Below are 23,282 nucleotides of genomic sequence, written 5' to 3' on the forward strand. Positions count from 1 at the left end.
AGTGTATGAACAGGTGTAAGACATGGTTAAGGTGAAACCAGATGGCACTTAGCTATCTGTGTGTTGCGGTGACCATAGTCTTTCTTTCTCTGTGCGTATGTGTTAGTCTAATGATGTGTAAAGACGCCTGTATGGAAATGGGAATTTGTGATTGTCCTCCACGATTGTGCTTTTTTTTCCTGTGTGTGTACTCGTGATTGTGTGAAATGTTCCCCTTTCCTTGCTGCTGTGTGTGTGATTATGTGCTCAGACTTGCTGGCTGGTAGCTGATAATAACACAAGAGGCTGTGTGTTTGTGGATTTTTTGTTGAGGAGATTCCCACCGTGCTCAGTGTGTCTGGGCTCTGTGTGTTTTTTGGGGTTGCACGCGTGACTCCGCCAGCTGTTCTATTCTCCCGTTGGCCTCCTCAACCCAACCCGGCCCTTGTCCCTCACCGACCCCTCCTTCCCTCAGAGGCCTGCTCTTCATCTGATAAGGGCCGCACTGGCCAAACCCTCAGCAGAGCTCCTCAGAGCCCCTCAGAGCTGCTCCATGCTAACAATGCGCCCTCCTCCCTGCCCATGCTCTCACCATTTACATGTGAAAACACTGGGTCTTATCTCCAGTTCACTGGAGCTATGGCACAACAGCCAAGTGAGTGTGCATGTTCGTATATGTGTGAGAGAGCGAGAGAGAGCCGGATAAAAGTGAAGAGTTAAACACTTATGTGGCTAAATCTATATTTATACGCCAGCTTGAGCTTTCTTTTCCGTTCCCCAGCAAAGAAATATTAGGAGAAATGACACGAGCAAATGAAATATGAAACAACCTCAAGGGTCTCATTCTGCTCTACTTGAAACAATTAAAGGTCTTTATTGTCAGTGGGACATTTGCCAGGTTTTGTACTGCTTTTGATAGCTAACGGTAATGCAAAATGAAAGACCCTCAAGAGAGAAAAACTAGTCCCTCTGCTCTGTCACCTTGGAATATTGCCATGGTGTCTGTTAACAATTATCCTCATCTGAACATTAACGTCACAACTTTCCTCACTACTGCCATGACAGCCGACCCAACCAGCGCTTCCTCATTTTTAATTTGCATCATCTTTACAGTTCTCAGCATGAATGGGCTTGGTCTCAGCTCCTATGGGGCACAAGTAAAGAGATCCCAGCAACACATTATTTTGCGTTATAGGTAGAAATTCCCTACCGCCAGTTCACCAGCTGCCGGGCAGAAACAGACGGCGACAGACAGCGAAAGAGGAGCGTGCAGGCTTTTAATTAAAGCCTGTATAGTTAAGGGCTTGGGCTAAGCAAACATGGGCCTTCAGCATCAGAGTTTAAGATGAGGTAAAGGGGAGCGGGGTGATGAGAGAAAAGCTCCTAACACTGGATGTGTGAGGAAGGGTGGTGATGGTGGTGGGGAATGAAAATGGAAAAATGTGTGAGGGTGGGAAAACAAAAGATGAGCAGCCTGGAATAAGACTATCAGGAAGCGTGGGGCAGGCAGAGTGATGGGTGTGTACTATGAGAGATGGTATAATGTTATCTGATGCGTCATAATGTGATGTGGATATTGGGGTGGGAGCTGAAATGTAGGGTTACGACAGGAAATTGCAACTAAAAAAGGGAGTGAGATAATATTCATTAATTCATGGGACTAGGAGCCATAAGAGATAGTTGCCACGGAGACCAGATGTGTGCAGATTTGAGCTTGAGTGACTTTTTTTTTCTTTTACTATACAAACATCAATAACTACTTTGACAAAACCTATTTTTAAAGTCAAAGATTACAACAGTGACATAACAGAAATGCAGAGCTTCCACCATAAGACACTTGGACGGTTCTGCTCAGATTTGTCCATTGTGGGGACACTGTGACATCTATTGGTGAAAATGTAAAACTGCATGCAGGCATAAAAGCTGGAAATTAAGTGAAGATATTGAGTCATTTTAAGATACTTGTATTTTAATTTAATATAAATGGGAATTGTTGAATTTATAATACATTTATTTGACAGCTATATAAACTGGTTACTTTTCAGATCAGCATTTTACGCCCACTGGTCCCAAACCTTCATGAATAAAAAAAAGAAAGAAAGAAAGAAAGAAATTTAATCCAGAAATATTTCAACCTAATAAGAATGTCCAGTTGTCATGACTCAGCTTCCAGACAGTTGCTAAACCTTAATTTTTAGTCTCCAAAAAGACTCCCACACTCAGAGTCTGAGTCTAGATTTTATATTTCTTTGAATGCAGGGAATACAAAGGACATAAAATATGATGGACAGCATTGTTCAGCTTTAAAAATAATGAAGAGAAAATGGAATTTGATCTTAAACATGCCTTGAAAATAAAACCATGATATAAATAACAGAACAAACAGACCGGTATAAAATTTGTCCTGAGAGTATTTTCCAGTTTTGCAGAAATAACAAATCATGTCAGACTGAATCAAATCCACATGTTAATGTAACAAATGTATAAACAATTTTGACTAGTAATCATTCCTTTGGAGAATAATATCATTGGAGAAATTCTGATTATCTTTGGTTACTGCTGGTATCAACTCTCATTTTAAACTCTGACTACTTTTCTCATTTTAAATATATTTCTTCACTTTTCATATCACCTATGTACAGCACTGAGCAAATCACTTGAAAATGAAGTTACACTTATAAACACAGATGCTCCAGAAATATGGATTTCAGCATCATTTGATACTACTGATGATGACTTTCCTGGATAACATGCAGTCAAAGTTATATACAGAACATTAAAAGCATACATAAAGCAAACACAGCCAGTCTCACACATGATGCTCTTAAATATATGTATGTTGTCATAAATCTCAGTTCAGGCGTTGAATAGGCAACATGGGCCCACAAACATGTCACATACAAAGGCACTGGGGGGCCAAACTGGCACATAATAAGGCCTCTGTAGATCCTTTGTATTAGCTCTGTGTTTTTACATGAAAGCATAATTGGTCTTCAGACAGAAATTTATTAAAAAGTTGAATTTGCCAACGGAGGTGGTCGTCTGCTCAGAGGAATGCTGTACAAAACTCACTAGATGAGGGTCCATACTTTTAATTTCATTTCTGCCTCGCATTCTTTAAACACTTCAATGGTCCTCTTCACATTTATTTATTGCTGGAATCTAGCAAAATGAAAACAAGCCATACTATAAAGCACCCTCTGCTGACCATTTTAGAAATAGCTCTAGTTTCAAGTACCAAAAAAAAAAAAAAAGTGTTAGAAAATCTTACAGTCCACATACTGTAATCAGTGAATTGCTCACATCAAACACTAAGGAAACAGTGTTAAAATGTTCTGTACCTCTGCTTGGGCGACTTTTGTACAGTTTATTATTACATTTACATGTGGTTCAGTTAAAACATATCCTGACAGTGATGCACTGTTTTGAATTACTCCTAAAATTTGTAGCAACTTTAATACGTCTTTTATCTAGTATTTAGCAATTTAACATAACCTCACCATGGAAATATACTGTGGATGTGAAACATGAAGTGCAGTGAGGAATATTATTTAATTCAGCATGACTTTCACTCTGCTCTACAAGTGCTGCCAAAGAAGGATAATACGACTTTACTGTACTGTAACATTGACCATTCATCATTGTGTCTTTGGAGATGGATGCTGTAGCCACTGCTAGCTGTCGTACACAGACTTTCTTTGAGGGGAGCACAACTCAACTTAACAGAACTGATGACTGGATATGTCACTGATTGTGGCATCAGTGTGACAATGCCCCCAGCAGGGGGAGCTAGCACACAATATCAGTCTCGCAGGAACTGCTGGTCTCGGTCCAGCTCTTCACTGAGCTCGTGTGAAGTCAGCGAGTTTTAGATAGTGTCCAGTCTCTCAGTCCTGTTGAATCTCCTCAGCAGGTCCTTGCTGTGGACTGTTCTGGCCTCTCACGGTCTGCCACGGTCCTTCAGTCCTGCAGTTCTAACTATTAGCAGTCTGTAAGGCAGCAGCTACAGCCGGTCTGACCCGTTTCTGGAGCTCGGCTGTGCGGCTGAAGCCACAGTTCTGGGTGTGGAGGGTGCAGAGGGTTGTGCTGTAGGGTGGTTCAAAGGGTCTTGTGAGGCCTCATATTGAGGCAGCTCCCCCTCTGATGGAAGCTCCCCATCTGAGAGGTATGGAGGAGGAGGGAGATCAAACCACGGAGGCCGACTACAGACAAACAAGAAACAGACACACAGGTTAAGAAGTTATTACAAAAGAACTGTAATGAGAAAAGAATGAGATTATTTAAGAGGCCTTTATTATGTATAGTATATATAGTTGTACCCAGAATGATTCTCATGTTTATTAATTTGACTTATGTTGTTGTCATTAAGTTATTTTCTATTTATGAATTTTGACAATTTTACTCAAAATACTACAATACTACAACATTAGGTTTAAAATCAGAAGATCACTCGCTGTGATTGGACTGTTTCAGCAGATGTTCTGTATGTTTATGTGTTGTAGTACCCAGCAGATTAGAGGATTAAATATTTGTTCATAATGAGTTACGTAAAAGCACCACTGATGCTGTCAGATGTTTCTGATAACAGCTTTGTAAATGGAAATTGACTGTATGAGATAATCAGCTAACAAAATTTATTTATTATGTTACCTAAAAATGACACACAAACTGATTGATCGTTGATAACTTTCAACACCAATGTTGCTGGTTTTTGGTGTAATCACAGTTTTTCCGTGAAAATCTCGTTTTAGAGCTACCGACAAATCATTACAATGTTTGATAATGTAAACGATTAGAACCATCATTCTTTTTACCTGACGTCCAGAACAGCTTGCGAATACGACGGAGGCGACTCCATGGGTAGACCTGAGGGATACAGGGTCCCAGACAGCAGCTGCAGCGCTTGAGGAGTTGAGTTGAACGGGCCCACAGAGGTGGGGGAACTGGGGGATAGACCTGGACCTCCAGCATGGACATGGCCGCGGTCCAAGATGACCAGACGTGACAGTAGCAGGGGCTGATGGTGGTGGTGGTGATGCGAGGTCCCTCTTACACTTCTGGGCAACAGGACGCTCCGCTTCCTCTGGTGATGGAGCACTAGGGCTAACAACGCCACCACCAGGACGAAGATGACAGCGCTGCCGATGACGGCGTAGGTGATGCTAGGGTAGTAGCGCAGATGGTAGTCCAGTGTCACAAAGTCCTGGCCAGGAGCTTCTGCAGGAACAAGATGCAGAGTAAACTGAGGATGGATGATGCAGGTAAAGGTGGGACGAGGGGCATGGAGGAAGGGAGGAGGTAAACAATGTAACAGAACACGAGGCTGAGAAAACAGAACGAGGAGTTGTGGAGCTGCAGAGACAGGGGAATAGAGAAGGGAGCGAAGAAGACAGCTATGAATATCAAGCAGTAAATCGTGTTCAGGTTCATTTCGAAATGTGTTCTGCGTAATTCAATAGAGGCAGCCTCTCTTGGAGATGAGAGCGCTACATAATAAAAGGATAACAGCAGCCAGACTCTCCCAGTTTCCAGAGGCAAGGAGAATAAATGGAACATCATGTACAAGGCAGAGGCTACTACTGAGCCCCCAGTTCACAAGCAGGGATGACACTCTGTAATACAAAGAAAGGGAACACACAGAGACGCTAAATAAATCCTTGTGAGGGTAAAACCGCTTACAGCGGTTAGATAAAACAGGACACGAGTTGCTCTGCGTTGAGCGCTGGAGAAGGCAGCATGAACACCACGGGCCGTCACAGATTAACACGTTGGTCGCGGGGAAAGGGGGGAATCTGCAAACTACTTAGGAAACCAGGGAACTTAACGTTCATGACACTGTGCCGCTGCGACCAGCAGTAAGGAACTCAGAGCGTCCAACCCGCTGCTTGAAATGAGTGGAGGGACTACTGTACTGCCAGCGAGCGCCGCATCTTAATATTCTTGATGGGATGAGGGAACAGCACTTAAACATTTCCGCTGACTGATATTACAGAGTAGGAATTTCAATCAGGCACATGGGGTGAGGCTCATGTAAATGGTGTTTCAGCTGATTACGGGTAGACAGTGCTGTTGTACTAAGCAGAGGGAGGGAGAGTAGAGTACTATTTATTACACAGATGGAGAAAGGCTGTGCTAATGAGGAAGGAGCTGCTTGAAAGTCTTTTACAGTTGCTGTTTCAGTTTAAATTATACAAATGACTCAGGGGGCCATAAACATCAAACCTCTGTGTGCCTAGTAAAAGGTTCAAAACACTGAAGGGGATACGCTCTATGTTCTGTGTTCCAGGATTCAGTGTTGCGACATGTGGATCACATTTTATTTCCTGAGCTGGTGAAACAAATTCCACGAAACCTCCTCTCATTTTTCTTAAAAACGGTAAACACAAAACCTAAACCTCGAGCCACAATCACGAAACCTTTGACTTGTCTTACAAAATCAAATATTTAATCTTTTAAACCAAACACTGCTGTTAGAGGACACACAAAGCCAGCCGAGGCGTCGACACTACGCGGCAGTCATCACGCAGCACACACACACACACACACAAAAAAAAAAGCTAAATATTGTTTTCTAGGCATAGAAGGACAGAAGAAAGATATGATATAAATATCCATCATTTTGTTTTTATGAAAACCTATGTTTATTTATCTAAGTGCAGTACATTTATTTGTATTTACAGAATGTCAACCACTGTTAGGCCATCCCAGGCCACATCTACTGTCTGGAGTAGATTAGGCCATAGTGAAAGCTGACAAATGAAATGTGTTCAACCTTTGTGTTTCGTCTGTGAAAATGTCCTTAAAGTTTAACATAGGGATGAATCAGATCTGAAAACTGTGTTTAACTGGGTGAATATCGTCTCTGACATTAGTTCATCTAATAAATGTGTTTTGGCATTTAACAGTTTTACCTGATGCACTCAGAATGACTCATATCTCTGGCCACTAGTCGTACTGCGAAGAGTTGAGGATATTGCACAGAAATGACCATTACTAGACACCCTTAGGTTAAATTGATACTCTCAAAATGCTTCCATCTGTAAGGATTAGATGCCATAAAACTGCAAGGCTTTTTTGAAGTATTCCAGGCTTAGACAGATTTAGAGGCTCTTGGGGGATATTGTGTTTAGCACAGAGTAGAGATTCTCCCCATATGTACGAGCTGGAGCTGTAGGACCTCAGAGAAACAACAGTGTGTAGATTCTAGTTTAGTTTTTCTGAACCAAAAATGTGTCAGTTAATTAATTTTAGAAGTGCTCATAAACAGATTATTTTCCCAGTCTCTATGCTAAGCTGACTTATTAGTATAAGTAGGTTAATGTAATGGGTGGACTATCAAGCTTTTTAACTAACTTCTGGTGAGAAAACATGTTTGTAATGTCTATTGGGGCACTGAGTAGTTCTGTTTCTTTGCTGGGGGATCGAGACTATGAAATCACATTATTTGTCCAATCACTTGTGTGAACAAACCAGCAAGCTTTCATGAGAAGCTCCTGTTGATTTTGTCTGTCTCTTTCTTTCAGACACCGTGCTGCATGTTTCCTCAGCCTGCCTGACCTTGAATGCCTGAGGGAATATTTAGCACTTGTATGTATGTGTGTGTGTGTGTGTGTAGGTGTGTTAGTGTGTTAGTGTGTGTGCATATACTGCTGAATCTCCAACGACAACCAACCTGCCATATAACCCATTCATGTACCAGTGTGTAGTCAGGGGCCCCATGCTTTAATTAAATCTAATCTAATTCAGATGCTCCACCCGTCCGCTGCCCCAACCAGGCACCAGCCAATAAAACAAAGCCCCCTCGACCCCTCCCTTGTGATTTAAAATTGGCCGGTCGTTCACGCTACCAATTAATTATGAACTGGATTCTCAGCAGAGAAAGGCCAAAACAAAGAAGAATTATTTCCATAATTACCTAGTAAAAAAGCACAAATAAAGAGATCCCACCACTGCCACCCTAGGCTGCCTATCAGGTTTCCATGCAGTCTTGAGGGAGCAAAGAGAAACACACACAAAAGGAACTCATAATGCTGTAACAAATCACACAGGAGATGAAAAGACGGGGAGAAAAAGAGATAAAGGCTGAAGCCAGCTCCCCCTGTGTGTTTGATTCGGCTCTGCATTGTGCTTTTCAGCCCATTTAGTGTTGTTACTTGCAGTTATAGCACAAAGAGAGATGAGACCATCACATGCTAAGACAGCTGAAGGGTTCCCGCCATGACTGTAATTCTAATTCAGAACGAAACGGAGGACACTTGCACATTCGACGCCACCTGAGGGCTGAACTCTGGATATTAACATGAACTATTACAAATCTTGCTGTTAGCATGTACCTGGAAATTCCACTTGTTTGAACAGTGGATCAAAGTCGTGGAGAGCTGAGCCAAAACCAGATGTTATGTTTAAGGTACATCAAAGGAAAAAGGGAAAATCCACATTTTCCACAATCTCAATGCAACATATTATTTTAAATTGTGTAGACTAGCCTTCCTGCATACTGATTAACAAGTGTGTTTTACCCGGCTTTCACACATTTTACCACTCTGTCATACAAATCTCTTTGCTCACACTTCATGAATTCAAACATGCCTAATCCCACCAGCCTTTCTGACAGTGCTCCGTTGTAATGAATTCATTTGATTGAAGTGTTATGATCAAAGTTGAACATCAAAGTTCACTAGACGCTTTTCTTTCTTATCCAAGTAGATATGAAAGGATAAAACACACTCGTGCTGTCGACCATTAGCAAAGTTGCTTGAGCAGTGTTGACCTCAGGACGGGTAAAGCTCAAAGTGAAGGAAGCTTTCCTTTTTCAGCTCATTACACTTCGTACCAGTCCTGTGCAGCATGTGTTCAGCTAAACAGTAATGAAACGGAGAGTTTAAATATAAGATGCACATACACAACAAATATAAGCAGGACACAAGTGAAGAAAAAATTGTAAAATAAATACAAATGTAACACAAAAGAGTGCATTTTGTTTTCAATAAAGATAAAAAGAGTTCCTGTTGTCTTACTGCACTGTATGTGAGCCATACACTGGCACCGGCACCTCTTACACTGCCTCTATACAGTCTTCGTAAACTCTTAAACCATCCATATGTCTGGAGGGGGGGGGGGGGGGGGGGGGGGACAAGGTGCAGCCTTTCCACTGGGCCAGTTTAATTACACCAGAGTGCCTTCTCTCCACATCTCTCCATCTAATACTCCCCCCTTCTCTCCACCCCCCCGCCCCATCCTATCCTCCCCTCTTGCCACCACTCCTGATGCTCTCCCCCCTGCTCTTGTTTCTCCTCTAATGCCTTCTACACCCCCCACCCTCCCCCATCAGCTCTGTGCTTTCCAGAGCTCACTCCCCTTCCTCTCCACTCTCTATCCCACTCTACTCTCCCCACTTGTTCGTAGTTCATGGTCATGCAGACGATATGTATCATGCTTTTATGATAAACAACAGCTGCACTCAGCTAGGATTATACACTCAGTAGACGGAAATAATCATTCCTCTGCCTTTTTTCTCTCCCTCCAACTGTTCACCTCTCTCTCTCTCTCTCTTTTTTTTTTTGCATCTCATTATCTCACGCCTGTATCAATCTTATTACCACTGCATGAGAGGACAGATTTATAGGTACATAAAGAGGTCACGGACAGCAAAACAGTGGACAGAGGAGAGGAGCTGAATGAGGACAGGGCTTCAGAAAGACGGGGATATGTCCAAATGGAAAGGGAGGGGAGATTAGCATAAAGTGTCTTTTGAAGTCATCATGTGCATACACCTCATTTCCCCTACCACAGGCTATGAAAAATGAACTCCACACATGCTGCTCCAAACCAGTCTTAAATTTCTTAAAAAAGAGCCAGAGTCACACAGACCCCCTGCTGTGTTCCTCCAGTGCTAAGATAGAACTCGTTGCCTGGATTCCTTTTTGTATTGCTCACTTTTTTTTTGCTGCTTTTACTTTTTACCCCTTCTAAACTTGCTTAATAATCCTCATTTTTCCATGACAATGACATTTTCTTTCACAGTTATGTGTAAAAAAAAAAAAAAAAAAAAAAAAGAGAAACTATAACAGCTACTGGTAATTGCATAGATGCAGGTTTTACTCTGTGAGGTCATACCAGTTTAAAAACTACAGGGTGACTGATATAGGTACTGGTTTGAGCCTATTTTAGCTTATCGCTGATATACAGTAGAGTATATGTGCATGACTAAGATCAGAGTGCAGTTATTTGGTGTAATTTGCTATAAGCTATGTACATTTCTTCATTTGCAAATCAAAGAAGAATGTGATGTATTTGCATTAATATTTATGTGTGCAGTATAATATGCTAATGTCACGTAATGGATACATCATTATCAAGCTTGTTTCTCGGAAACTGCAATAACTACTCTGACCTCCTTTCAGATCCAATACAAACTCATTCCCTGGTATCTGACTTAAAATATATGTATGATCTTAAAATAATAAATATCATTATTCCTAATTACACTAAATATCATGCAAATTTGAAAACCTGTATTATGACAGTGTTGATGATTTTATAAATTCTAAATTACTGCATCTCACCACACAGTTGTGTACAGCACTGTATTTGTGTGTACATAGCTTACACAGTATTATAAATGCTGCTTTGGAAAAACACCACCTTACAGACAACCCCAAGACACTGTAGCGAAACCCAGGGTCAATAAGAGAGGAGGAGATTTCACATCAAAATATTTCTTAGAATTAAAAGAAAACAGAAATCCATCGAGACACGCTACAGAACAAGATGAGACAGAATACTGATGAACACACACACACACACACACACACACACAAACACACACGTCCACACACAAAACTATGTAGCCACTGAAGCAAAGTGAGCGCTGATGTTAGTGCACAATAGACTATTGAGCATGCAGTGATTAAAACAAGCTGTGAAGCGCTCCTTTGTCTGTCTTTAATCAAACTTTGCTGCAGATCAACAGCACACATGCCGTGGGGTTGCTGAGATACAAGCTTTCTTAATGGAGCGCACTTCTTTATCCTGATTGGCTACTTGCCACTGAAAAGGCAAAAATAACAATTCTCAGAACATGCGTATCCAACAGTGAAAGAGCAAAATTAAATGAAAGGAAATTGGGCCAATAAAAGACTCCACATATCTTAATTGCCTCACTCAAAGTGCCTCTCAATAAAGAGATTGGAGATATTTCCCCCCCCCTCTCTGCCTCACTCCTGAGGGAGAAGATTGGGGCTGCACAGATGCACTGTACTTTTCCTATGCACTGAGGACTCATTTCATATTCACAAAGTGCCATATTTAAAAAGAGTCCGTAGTGGGGGGAGGAGTAATCATCATCTGGCTTCAGGTTTCCAGGTTTTGCTGTATGCGCGTCGAGTGCGGCTGACTTCGGCTGATAGTGGGCTCATGGCAGAAGTGCTTTCCCCTTATTGCAGAGTCAATTTGTCTGACGCTAATTACAGGTGTGGGGCTGCTGGCTCATTTGGCAGCTCCGTTGCCACGGCTACGCCCACAATGACAGCGCCAGATGAAATGAGGTGCAGGACCAGTGACAGGCTCGGTCAGCTAATAGGCAAGCACATTAACTTCAGTATGACAGAGGAGGAGAGAAGAGAAGAGAAGAGAAGAGAAGAGAAGAGAAGAGAAGAGAAGAGAAGAGAACCACTAGGGGGCAGACAACTCACATTTTTACTTTCATGCAAGCACACATATAGTACACACACACACACACTCTTCATTTGTTAGCATTGGGCAGGCATCCAGAGCAGGGGGAGGGTGTGCACTAACTAGGTTGAGTGGTGTGTTGAGGGGCATGCCATCTGGCTTCAGACATCTCCCCAAAAAACATGTGATGAACATCCAGTCCCCACTCGCGTGGTGCATTACCAACTTTTAATGACAAACCTTACGGGGAGTTAACGAGAAATAAGTCTCACCACGCAAACACATTCACAACACAGACTGCTATAGGTAAAAACTGCAAAATAAACACAATCCTAGAAATCCTTTCATCCCGAACCAGAGCAAGCTAAGTAAACCACATGGTGGAGAAAACAGAGAAGAAAAGAAAAATGTGTGCTGGGGAAAAACTACTACTAACAGCAACTTGTGGGCTGTCTGGTGCACTTGTGCCTTTTACTCTCTTCAGACTCCTCTAGGGTGAAAAACAAACTCTTAAAAGTGACTGTGGTGGCTATGGTCACAATAAACTCCCCTAAAAAAGACGGTAAAACTTCAACTATCCAGCTTTTACCACCTTGTTGGCACAGTTTACACTTGTTATTAAAAACTTAAGTCTGAGCCTGGAACACTCACCGCTCTGCATTTACTACTGTTAGTCTCCAGCTTTTGCTCACATTTTCTATGCACGCTATGCAAAGCGGATGAGTGGATGAGGCGGTGGAGGCTTTATCTAATGTCAACAAAGGACGTGCAGGAGAGGTGAGTGCATACTTACCTGCTACTAGAGCATACTTATTTCTCTACAGGAGGTATTAGAAAACACAAAGTAGATTTTAGTTAGCAATCTGTTTTTGCAGCAACTCTGATTGTTTCGCTGTTTTCCAGCTGCTTTTGAAGATGAGATTCACCCTTTTTTTTGGCACAACCTTTTGGGTAGCAGCAGAGCCAGCATTGATTTTGCTTCTAAGATATGGATGGACGCTGTCTAATGCAAACCTATCACTCCGCAGGTCTGATCACAATCGCACGCCGCAAGTGTTCGTGCGCAGTTGAACTTTCCATCAACATAGAGTGTTCTTTATCTAGACAGAAGTGCCAGATACAGATCAAACTTTAATTCCACACATACAGTAAATGAGGTCTATGGCTCAACTCCATCCCAGCTCCCGTTTTTACTACTGCGCGAGAGATGTATGGTGTTTGTTTGTGTGCTGTATCTTACAGATGAGACATGTCCAGTCAAGCAACACTGATAAATGGCTTGTGATACAGGCGTCCCTGCTAAGAAACTGCAAAACACAAAAGTATATTTTATCTAGCAGACACCTGGAAGCACTTAACGTTCTCCCACATGTTTGACCTCTCTGACGACATTGGGTTTTCATTAGGTGGCCGCTTGCTAGACACAAAGCATTTGTGACAAATGAAATATTTTATCACTGAACTACACCCAAACTGCCGAAGCCGTTTGAGCAGCTGCCTTTCGCATAGTCACTTCACCCTGTCTGCATTTTAAGCTCAAAGAGTGAGAGCTTCATTTAGTCTAGTTTGATGTCAACACACTTAACTTGTGGATTTCAGAATACAAGTGATTGGAAGCAAAATTGGATTTCGCTGTTTGAATTCAAATCTAGCACCGTGGTCTAAATGTGACACCCTTACTCTCTGAAGACCTGAAGGGTAGCACCTTTTACTTTGGTGTGTGATCAGCTTCTTTGTCCTCTTTTATCTGATATTGTTTTCATAAACCCTGGCTGCCAACAAGCTTCCCCCGTGGTGGGACATAAAAAACTGATTGATTGAAAGCTGCTCTGCCAAACCACGCTGGGAAGCAAAGCTACTACTCTGTGATGGGACTGTTCCTGAGCCCTTCAGCATCCCGGTATTAATATTCATGTCCCATGCTGTCACCATGTTCCTGTGCCCTGTCATGTACTATATGTCTGTTCTTGTTAGCTTGCACAGAGAAAGAAGGAATAACTGAGCAGACTTATGTCTGGGTGTAATATCATATAAGCCTGCCTATCTTAATGAATATATGTATTTATAAATAATTTATTAATATTTATAATATATATTTCTGTTTCTGTGTTTTTGTCTCAGTCTCCACTTCTGTCATGCCTTCTCTCTGTATATCTCTCAATATGTGTGTGAGTAGTGCTTTGAGGAAGGGAGGTTTTCATGCTTCATCAGGCCTCCATTTGCTTGTCCTGTAATAACTTGTCCGCTCCATTGCTTGCCACTATCAGAACGCCCCAATAACACTCAGTCACAGCTTGCTGTGGGCAGCTAGACGATTGGAGGGTAGGTGGGTTAAAGTTAATGGATGACTTCAGTATCTAGAGAACATCTGCAAAGGAGAAGGAGTGATGGGACAGGAGAGATGGGAGTGATGGGACAGGAAGGTTGAAGGGCAGGTGAGAGAAAAATGAGAGACTGATAAATGTACTGTAAGGAGCAACGAATGTATTTAAAAAGGGTTTAATACTGACCTTAAAACACCAAAGACCAAGGTACTAATGCAACAAGTATCTCTATTAATAGCATCATTTATTAACCTATAACAATGCAAATTACTGCTGCTGCTTTAGTATAATGACGATACTGTACAATGATAAGGTTGGAGCAGACATTAGAGGCTCCATACAGTAATAAAGGTTGACCCTGGTTGGTACAGACATTTTTGGACTTGAAAGTTGGTAAATTGAGGTGACACGGTATATGTATATGCTTATTAGTTCATGTACAGTATATCTGAACATATATGCAAGCTCAACAACACATAAAGTTCTGTTTTTGAAATGCAATGAAAAGAATAAAATAAAAACAAGAAAATAAAAAACAAAGAAAAGACAAAGAGCCACTGGCTAAAATAACATTCCCACTTCTGCATCTACAGTACAAAGCACCTAATTGCTGTGCCTGTTGAGGGAAGATGGGGGAGCGGTAAGAAGTGGGACAAAGAAGTAGCTGCCGCAGCAAAGCGGGTGAGGACTGTACGGTACGGTACAGTATGTTCATGAAAGAGAATCGACAGATGCTGGTGAAACGAAAAGGGCTATGAATATCATTTTTTGCTTTGTGAATCAGACCCAGTAGGAGCTGAAGCACCAAAGATGTGTCACTCATCATTCTATCTGTAGCATGTTACATGCTCACCCACACAAGTGGGTGTTTCAACTTCTTTTTACAAACCCTCTCAATGGAGTAGCGTGGTAGTGAAGGGTCGGCTCATTTTCCTGGGAACAGGAAGAATGGGGTGGGCGAAAGGTTACTTGGGACCGTTAAGAGGCTTTGACAACAAGCCCATCCCACCAAACCTATCAGGGGCAGTCACCATGGCAACTGTATTTCTGGGGCCAGAAGGTGACTTAGGACACTGAGAGTGGACACAAACAGGACTTACATTTGCCTGTTGCATGCGGGCATGGATAACAGCCAGAGCACGGTTGTGATGGAGCTGGGTGATAGGACTGTGATCTGGATCTGAGATCTGCAGGCTGGGATCAGCCTCCAAAGAAGGGACAGCAGACTATTATAAATTGTAGCCTGCAGTTAGACTGGCAAAACTGCAGGCAGGATGATGACATCCACAGAGGAGACACAGGCTCATCTGACTTCCTCTGTGTCAGGAAGCTGATATGGTATGACTGACTACTAAGGGAAAATTGGATTTAGTGACTTAAAAAACAGTCACACAATACAGAATAGGACTAGCTGATGCTAAGTGTAAAAAAAAAAGCTCTTTCTGACATTCACAGAGAATTACTTTGTCCATTAAGCTCAAATCTGAAAATAAAGAGTCGCATTTTTTCTTTGTTTGAAATATATTTCTGCCATGACAATGATTTTATTTGATAAAGTATGCCATAATCACTTAAAATCGGAGAGCACAGCAGTGAATTTGAATTCCCTGCTTTCAAATATATCTGCTGTCAGCCCTGGAAGGAGAACTAAACAAATATTTTACAGGAACTGTGGGTGAACATCTTTCAAGATAAAACAACAGGGGCCGTATTCACAAAACAACCCGAGGCGAAAAGTAGCTCCTACAAGGCTACGTTTGTTCTAAGAGTGATTCACCACGCCTTTTACCACCAAGTCCTAAGTTAGAGATAGAGAAAACTCCTAGGTCAGGTACTTTGTACAACTATCCAGGGAAGTGTTCTGTAACCACTGACATTGTGACACGGGGCTTGGTTGACCTCCTGATTCACAGCAAACCAACTATTAGCACCATATAGGAGGACTCCTAGTGGTAAGATAAGGTTCTTTGTCATTTAAATATCTAGTATGCCACATTTTCCTTCCATTAACACTGGCTTCTAATACAAGATTAGAAGTCGAGACAAAAGGTCACCTAAAAGGTAAACGCTGCCAGAAGCAGCCTTACCAGAAATGATGATGAAAGAGCGCATCTGATGCAGAGGAGGATAAGGCTGAGTTGAACAGCAAATTATCCTGTCACATTGTTATTTGGAGAAATATGACAAAAGGACTAGTCTTGCAGACTACTGCCAGCACTTCTCTTATCGTGTCTCCCACTCACACATTTTTTTTTTTTTGTTCTCTTTAACACTAATTTCAGTTTCTCTTTCGTCAGGAACCTCTATTTCAAATCTTTACAAAGCAGTCACATGTGTCATCAAGTTTTTGTAACCTGAAAATAAGCTCAACCTCAAACCAGCATAGATAAAATAAAAGATATATATATATATATATATATATATATATATATACTCCTACTCCAGACTGTGAAATGCAGCACTGAAAGTATTCAATTTAAACTGCCATACTGGTGACACTATTATGTTGTAGGCAACTGACAACAAACTGCAAATCTGATGTTTTAGATCTTTCCCTCTTGTCAGTGCTTGAGAATCAGCTTGTGGAGATGGGAGACTTCTTTGAATGGTTAATCTGTCACAGTGAACACAAGCCTTCATTGTTTTGGTCACTGCTTGTAATTGCTGCATAGGGAATGTTGGGAAGCCTGTTTTATGGAGATGCATTCATTTGAAATTTGGCTGTCATGTAGAAGCTATGCTGTTGGGAGGCTAACTCTTAACAACGCCTACAGTGATGGCAAGAAAAGGGCAAAGTAAATATTGTCATTTCAGTACCTGTCACTCAAATGTGTAATTTTATAAAGACTCTTATTTTCCTAAGAAATAATTTAAAAGCGTGTTCTGCTTGGAAAAACATAAAGCAGTAATGCACTGTGTGCAGGAAAAGCCTACAAGTTGTAAAACAATTGGTACAGTACCTTAATAAAAACCTGGTGAAGGAGCATGCAGTAGCTGCCAGTGCTGTCACAGTATCCTCGTGTAAGTGCCTGTAGTTAAACTGCTAGTGCTTATCCCACTGTCCCCACAGTCTACATACTGTGGCGATGGAAACAGAACATGGTTACTGCTGCTTGTTTTACGTTGAGTGGGCAAGTTTCCACTGTAGATGTAAGTGGCAGCTAAGCAGTAAGTATCAGTCATTCTCAGGCTGCTACTCACAGGTTCACCTGCTATGTTTGTCTCAAAGTGCCCGGGTTACTGGCAGGTCGACAGATGAGATTAAAGCTGGTTATGAGGGCTGCTGCGGTGCAGCCTATTGTGTCAGAGCTGAAACGCTGACATGCAAAGATGCAGACTTCGTCTTTTTTGGCCATGGAATTATGGGACATTTTTTCTTTGAATATGTTGAACTTGCAATAAGAAGCCAATTTCTTTTGCGTTCCTCAGAATAAATTATGTATCTTTATATCAGAATGAGTCAACAGTAAGTTATATTAAATCTAACCATAAAAAGTCTAACCACAGACTTGTACCATTATAATAACCAAGTTTTAACCTTGATTATTATCATAGTACAAGTAAATGCTGCAGCACTGTTTAGTTGGGCACCGGTATGAACTGTGCACTCAAGAAGACCACACATATCCACTGACAAACACAAGAACAGGCATGAGCACACATGAGGATACATTCCTCTTGGTAACTTGATCTACAGAGAAGCGGGGGTGACAAAAGACTGTATTTCATTGAGTGAGGTTCCAGTTGAAAGCACTTAATTTAGTTCTCAGAGTAGAGATCATATTTACAAAGACATGATTAATTAAGGTGTGTAGAGGCCACGTTTCTACTCACAGCAGGGGGAATGTTTCTTTATCAGATTAAAATGAATTTATTTATTCTTGGAAATTTTTAATAATTGAGTTTAAAATATAAAAATATATACATATAATACAAATTTTCAGATTTATGGTCACTTTCATACAAAGCAGTAGTATGTGCAAAGACTGGTGAATAGACAGGCAGCTCAAATCCAATCTGTTGAACAGAGAACAGTGACACTCTGCCCTGTACCACAGGCCCTCTTTATCCTTGCAGGTCACACACCGATAACTCTGAGCTCAGGGAGGAGACAGAAGTCCGGCCAGGATGTGACTTCAGATCAAGTGGGACAAATCCTGCCAACACACACGCGAACACAAGCAGTAATGGATGAACGGATACACTAAAAATGTTGTTTGCATTGAGCATTAATGTCTTTTGCTGCCTTGCAGACACACACACACACACACACACATACAAAATATCAGTGTCCACTTGCAATTCCAGTCCTCTCTCGGTTTCACTTCTGCACTGTTCTTCACCTGGTTAAGACGCGGAGCAAGACCCCCAATGCCCACTGCACCATCTAATCCCCTCTTCTTCAACAATAGGCCTGGTCAGGCTGGTGGAAGCGTGAGAAGCCTGTGTGTCTTTTATCAAAGTCAAACAACAGTACACAGCCCATGGCTGAAGGTCCATGGCTCCTGCTCATATCTCTGCGTTCAGCGAGAGTGGAATCAGTGGGCTTTGTCTGAGTGATAAGAAATGGAGCATGATGGTCACTTGTGCAGCTTGTACTGTACATATTTGCTCTGAGTGTGTGACAGTAAGTGTTAAGGCAGTATGATAGATCAGTACCTAAAGGGAGGCTGGTACGCTAAGGGTCTGAGATAAGGCTGATCCAGACGCAGATATGAGACAAAGATATGTTGTAACTTTTTACATAAACAGAGGCAAGGTGGCCCAAATCTGTGAATCCTGAAATATACAGGTGACCGTGTTGGAGGAGGGGGTAGAAAGAAATCACGGCAGGAAAGTTGGTTTGACTAACCAGGAGATATGGCAGGTATGTTACCACCTTTGTGTGGTATTTTGCACACTCGCTAGTTATTACTGCATCTCAGTCTTTCTCTCTTTCTCCCTCTCTGCACACATCCATAGTGGGCAACTGGAAATAGCTGACGAACACCTTCTTGAGGACCACAAGTGAGTGAACAGTATATTTGATAGATTGCTAAGATGTGATGAACACTCTCAACTTGTGTGTTTAACACAACATAGCTAATTAGGATCAGTGATTCTAAATCAATTATGCATGTACTTTACAGTATATCTCCTGTATGCACAGTAGCCCTCTGGTTTATTGGCTGAACTGAAGCAGTGGGAGTCAGTGTGTGTTTAACCTTTGTAAGTGGGAAAAGCACACATTTTTCTCCTTATACCCTGGCTGTACAGATAACTTGTTCAATATCTTTGGTTCATTCCTTCCTTGCACTGTAAATCCCCCAGCAGCTTGAGTTTTTTGTCCGTCTTTTATTGACGTCATTCTTTGTTTGGTTGGATTAATAAAAGTTCCCTGAATGTTTCTTTCGCCTTCTCCTTCCTACTGTCACGTTTCCTTATTTGGATTTAACAGTTCAATTCATTAATACCCGTTGATCGTTTCTATGTTTACAATTATATTGTTCTCAGCCAGAGCTTCTTTTAATGGGTTCCTCCAAATCAATAACTAACCAGCCATAGTATGTGAACCTACACAGCTACGTGACCTTCAGCATAACTCATCCCTGTGCATGCACTCACACACGCATTTATTTCTTCTCGCTAATTACTGCATTTGAGAATATGCACAAGTACTGTTGATCCCTTTCATCACCACCTGACTCAAGCGCACAGACATATTATGTAACACAGTAACACAATGTCTTGCCCATGCGACCGCTGATGAGGCAGACCGCACATCGAGCTGTGGCATACAGTGCAAGCGAGTCGACGTTACACTTGTCTAATTAATAACGCAACTTCAAGCCATGTATGATCTGTAGCCAGAGGGAGCTGTATGATACTGTGTTAGGGAGGGTGATGGCGTGGCATGCTGTGCAGGGTTTGTGTGTCGGGGGAAAACTTTCCTCGATGCAGTAACAAACACAACAAAAAAAGCAAAAGGGCTTAAAGCTACGACTACACATACAGTATATACGCACATATATTATATGAACACTTATCTTCAAAGAACTCCTGTTTCTTATAATGAGATAGTTTGCAGTAAGTGCTAGTTATCTCATTATCAGCTCAAAGTTAACATATTTTCTAAATTCTCATTTCACATAAGTGTCAGTTTCATTCTGACCTGTTGGTAACATTAGGTAAAAAATAAAACCCAATTAATCTGGATTCACACTCTTGGGAACTTGATGTTTGAACCAAATAAAATAGAATCTATCTGGGGTATTTTACTCAAAATTAAACTTAATAAAAGAGAAACTGAAAAAATAAACATCCCAGGCTTGAGTTGTGATGACATTTCTATGAAATATACCAATAATACCGAATGACAGCGTTGCTTTTGAGAAGAACACTCTAGAAAGAACTGTGAAGTTCCACTGTGTGTGGCTTTCTGCCTGATTTGAACATATGAAGGTTGGCTATTTTTATAAATGCAATAATCCTGCAGAGAGCAAAATGGTCCTTCCTCGTTATAGTCGGATCTTCACATGCTTTCATGTAAGATTCTTGTTGGCTAACGAAGCTGGTTTTGGAACCCACACATCTGGATGACAGATATGTGAGAGTTACTCATAGTGGGAAGACATTTCACTCTGTTGTGGTATACTTTAGCCATGGAAGCCACTTGTAGGCTTTCAGTTCAGTGTCTTTACTGCCTGAAACTTCTGAAATAAGCTGCTGCTGCTTTGCACCTTCAATCTGCTGACAATCAAACTGACTACTAACCAAACTCAACTTGTTCAAATGCCCTTTCATGTTTCTGCTGCACACACAATTTTGAAGCCAGTATGGAAAGCATGTACAAAACAAATGTAAGACATTTTTTTTAAAGGAAAATACCTACGTAATAAAAGCATATCAAACGTGCTTTAAAACATTAGTGGGGCAGCATAGTGGTAGAGTGGTTAGCACTCCTACCTCAAAGGTTGATGATGATGGATTCAAACCCTCCTGCTGCAGCTTTTCTGCATGAATTTTGCATGTTCTCAGCTTGCATGTTTTTCCTTCCACCATCTAAACACATGTGTTTAGATTAGGTTAATTGGTGACTCTAAACTCCCTGTAAGTATTAATGTGAGAGTGAACAGTTGTTTGTCTCTCTGGCTACGTTCACATTACTGACTTTAGAGCTTGATTCTAATGTTTTATCCAGATCTTTTTTTATGTTTCCATCCATGTTTGTAAGTGACTTGCATCCAGCTCCAATGGGAACATTAGTGCGGTACTTAACTGCCACACATCTTCAAATTCAAACGCAATGTGAGCCACATGCTTATAATAACAAGAACCGTGCACCTGTGTGACAGACAAATTGTGCGATTTTCTCAGAAAACGCTCGCTCGTACTCAGATCTTTCCAATTTCTCTTGAAAAGAGGTTTCTCCATGAATGCCCAACAAATCTGAAACCCATCTCTCCATTCAGCCCCGTCTTTGTTGTTTGTTTCCTCTGTGTTTATTTTTACTGCACTGCGAGGTGTCAGCGCTGAATGATGACAGCAGGCAATATGCACATGCCCTCAGATGTGGGATGTTTTAAAAGACACATGAATTCTGATCTGTTGCCTTGTGAGAAATCAGATATGAATCACATCTAAGACCACATTCGAAAACTGCCCAGAATTAATTACAGAGAGAGAGAGAGAGAAAAAAGATCTGGTTTGTTCACACTACCTTGAAGGAATCAGATCTGAGTCACTTAGGAGCAAATAGATCGATTTTGGGCGACTATGTGAACGTAGCATCAAAGCAGTTAAAATCTGACCTGCAACCATTGGAAATCATGGCTGCAGGTTGTTGAAATTCACAACACAAACGAACAAAAAACCTTTCACAATCACATTTAAACCTATGAGCAATTTAGAGTCACCAATTAACCTAACCAGCTACTGAGGTGAGAACAGTTTCTACTTTTCTGTTTCTTTAAATGAACTCAACCAGCGGCACCACTTTGACAAATGGATTTGCAAATGTATTCATATGCATATTCAGTTTTTCCTGCACCATCGACATCAAGAAAGTTCCATTACTGTACTGTCCTAAGTGTTTTCTGATTGTGACTCTGATGCACAGAAAAGGGACTGTTGGCTCTGCTTCACTGACAGATGAAAAAAAAAGAGTTAATTTGCACATCAAGGAACATCAATATCTATAATCAACTGGCTTTGGAACTGCATCTGATAAAAATGTAGTGACTCAACTCAAATCACCATTGTTTAGGAATATATCAATTTATTATGTCTAAAACATTATGCAAAAACATATTAACAGCCATTTTTTATAATGACAAATGGAAAAAAACAACTTTTCAATCATCTATAGAGCACTTGTCGAAACCACTTGTGAGGGGTGCAGTGTGTAAAATCAACAATATATGTATTTCTACATGCTTCAAAACTCTGAAAAGCTTATGATGAATTCTTCAGATAAGAAATCTTGGCAGTCAGGAAGTTCCTTATAACAGTAAAATCTAACTGCCATGTCAGATTGATTACTGATAAGTTTTTACTACAGATGCATGTTCAGTGTTAAGTTCTTAACTTGTGGTCACATGAACTCTGAAGGGCTATTGAGTGTCAGTATAGTATTGCAACTACCCAGCAGATCGCTTATGTACAGTCTACCACAGAGCTGTATCTTGTTGTTTTTTACATTCTTCCCACCAAACAAGCATCTCGAAAGAAGGACCAAAGGTGAATCACACCAAAAAAAATCTCTCTCTGTTCTTCACAGTATCTCTTGCTCGTGGTTTCTTTCTATTCCGAGGCTCCCTCAGTCTCTGGCGGTTTCAACACGCCTCTAGCATATGAGTGTCCATTTGTGAGTATCAAACACAAAGAGAAAGACTGGGCGAGGCAGAGAGAGAAAGACGAGAGAGTGTTGGGGAAGATGATGAAAATCTGAAAAAAAAAAACCCAAAACAAAACACCAGTGGAGGAACAGGAGTGATATTTTCATCTCAAACGTGGCGTTTATGCCTCGCCCATCCGAACAAAGCGACCGCAGACTGCCAGAGGAAGCAAAAAGCACAAAACAGAGGAGAAAGGAGAAAGCCCATGATGAGAGGAGACAAGACAGGAGTGAGGCATAAAAGGGTGAGATGGTATAAAGAAGTGATGAGAAAAGGCTGCAGATGGGAACCGAATGCCAAAATGGAGAGAAGTGATGGGAGGTTAATGGTACATGAGCAGAGTCTGAGCCTGAAAGACAGAGAAGAGAGAGTTACAAGGAAAAAAAAAGGAAATTAATTTCCTTGAATGAGACCGCTGTTGCATGCACTA

At 41.3% G+C, this 23,282-nt stretch overlaps 1 protein-coding gene across 1 annotated transcript in view; it reads right to left on the reverse strand.

The window, feature by feature from the left end:
* Positions 1-2,204: 2,204 nt before the first annotated feature.
* ldlrad3 (low density lipoprotein receptor class A domain containing 3) overlaps positions 2,205-23,282 on the reverse strand; it is a 64,961-nt gene continuing 43,883 nt past the window's right edge. Inside the window, exons 5-6 of the mRNA XM_026366559.1 lie at positions 4,794-5,196; positions 2,205-4,181 (exon numbers count right to left, since the gene is read on the reverse strand). Coding sequence (XP_026222344.1) covers positions 3,983-4,181; positions 4,794-5,196 — 602 coding nt within the window. The 3' untranslated portion in view covers positions 2,205-3,982. The remainder of the gene's footprint in view (positions 4,182-4,793; positions 5,197-23,282) is intronic.

Source organism: Anabas testudineus, chromosome 6, assembly GCF_900324465.2.
Source record: "Anabas testudineus chromosome 6, fAnaTes1.2, whole genome shotgun sequence".
Lineage (NCBI taxonomy): Eukaryota > Metazoa > Chordata > Actinopteri > Anabantiformes > Anabantidae > Anabas > Anabas testudineus.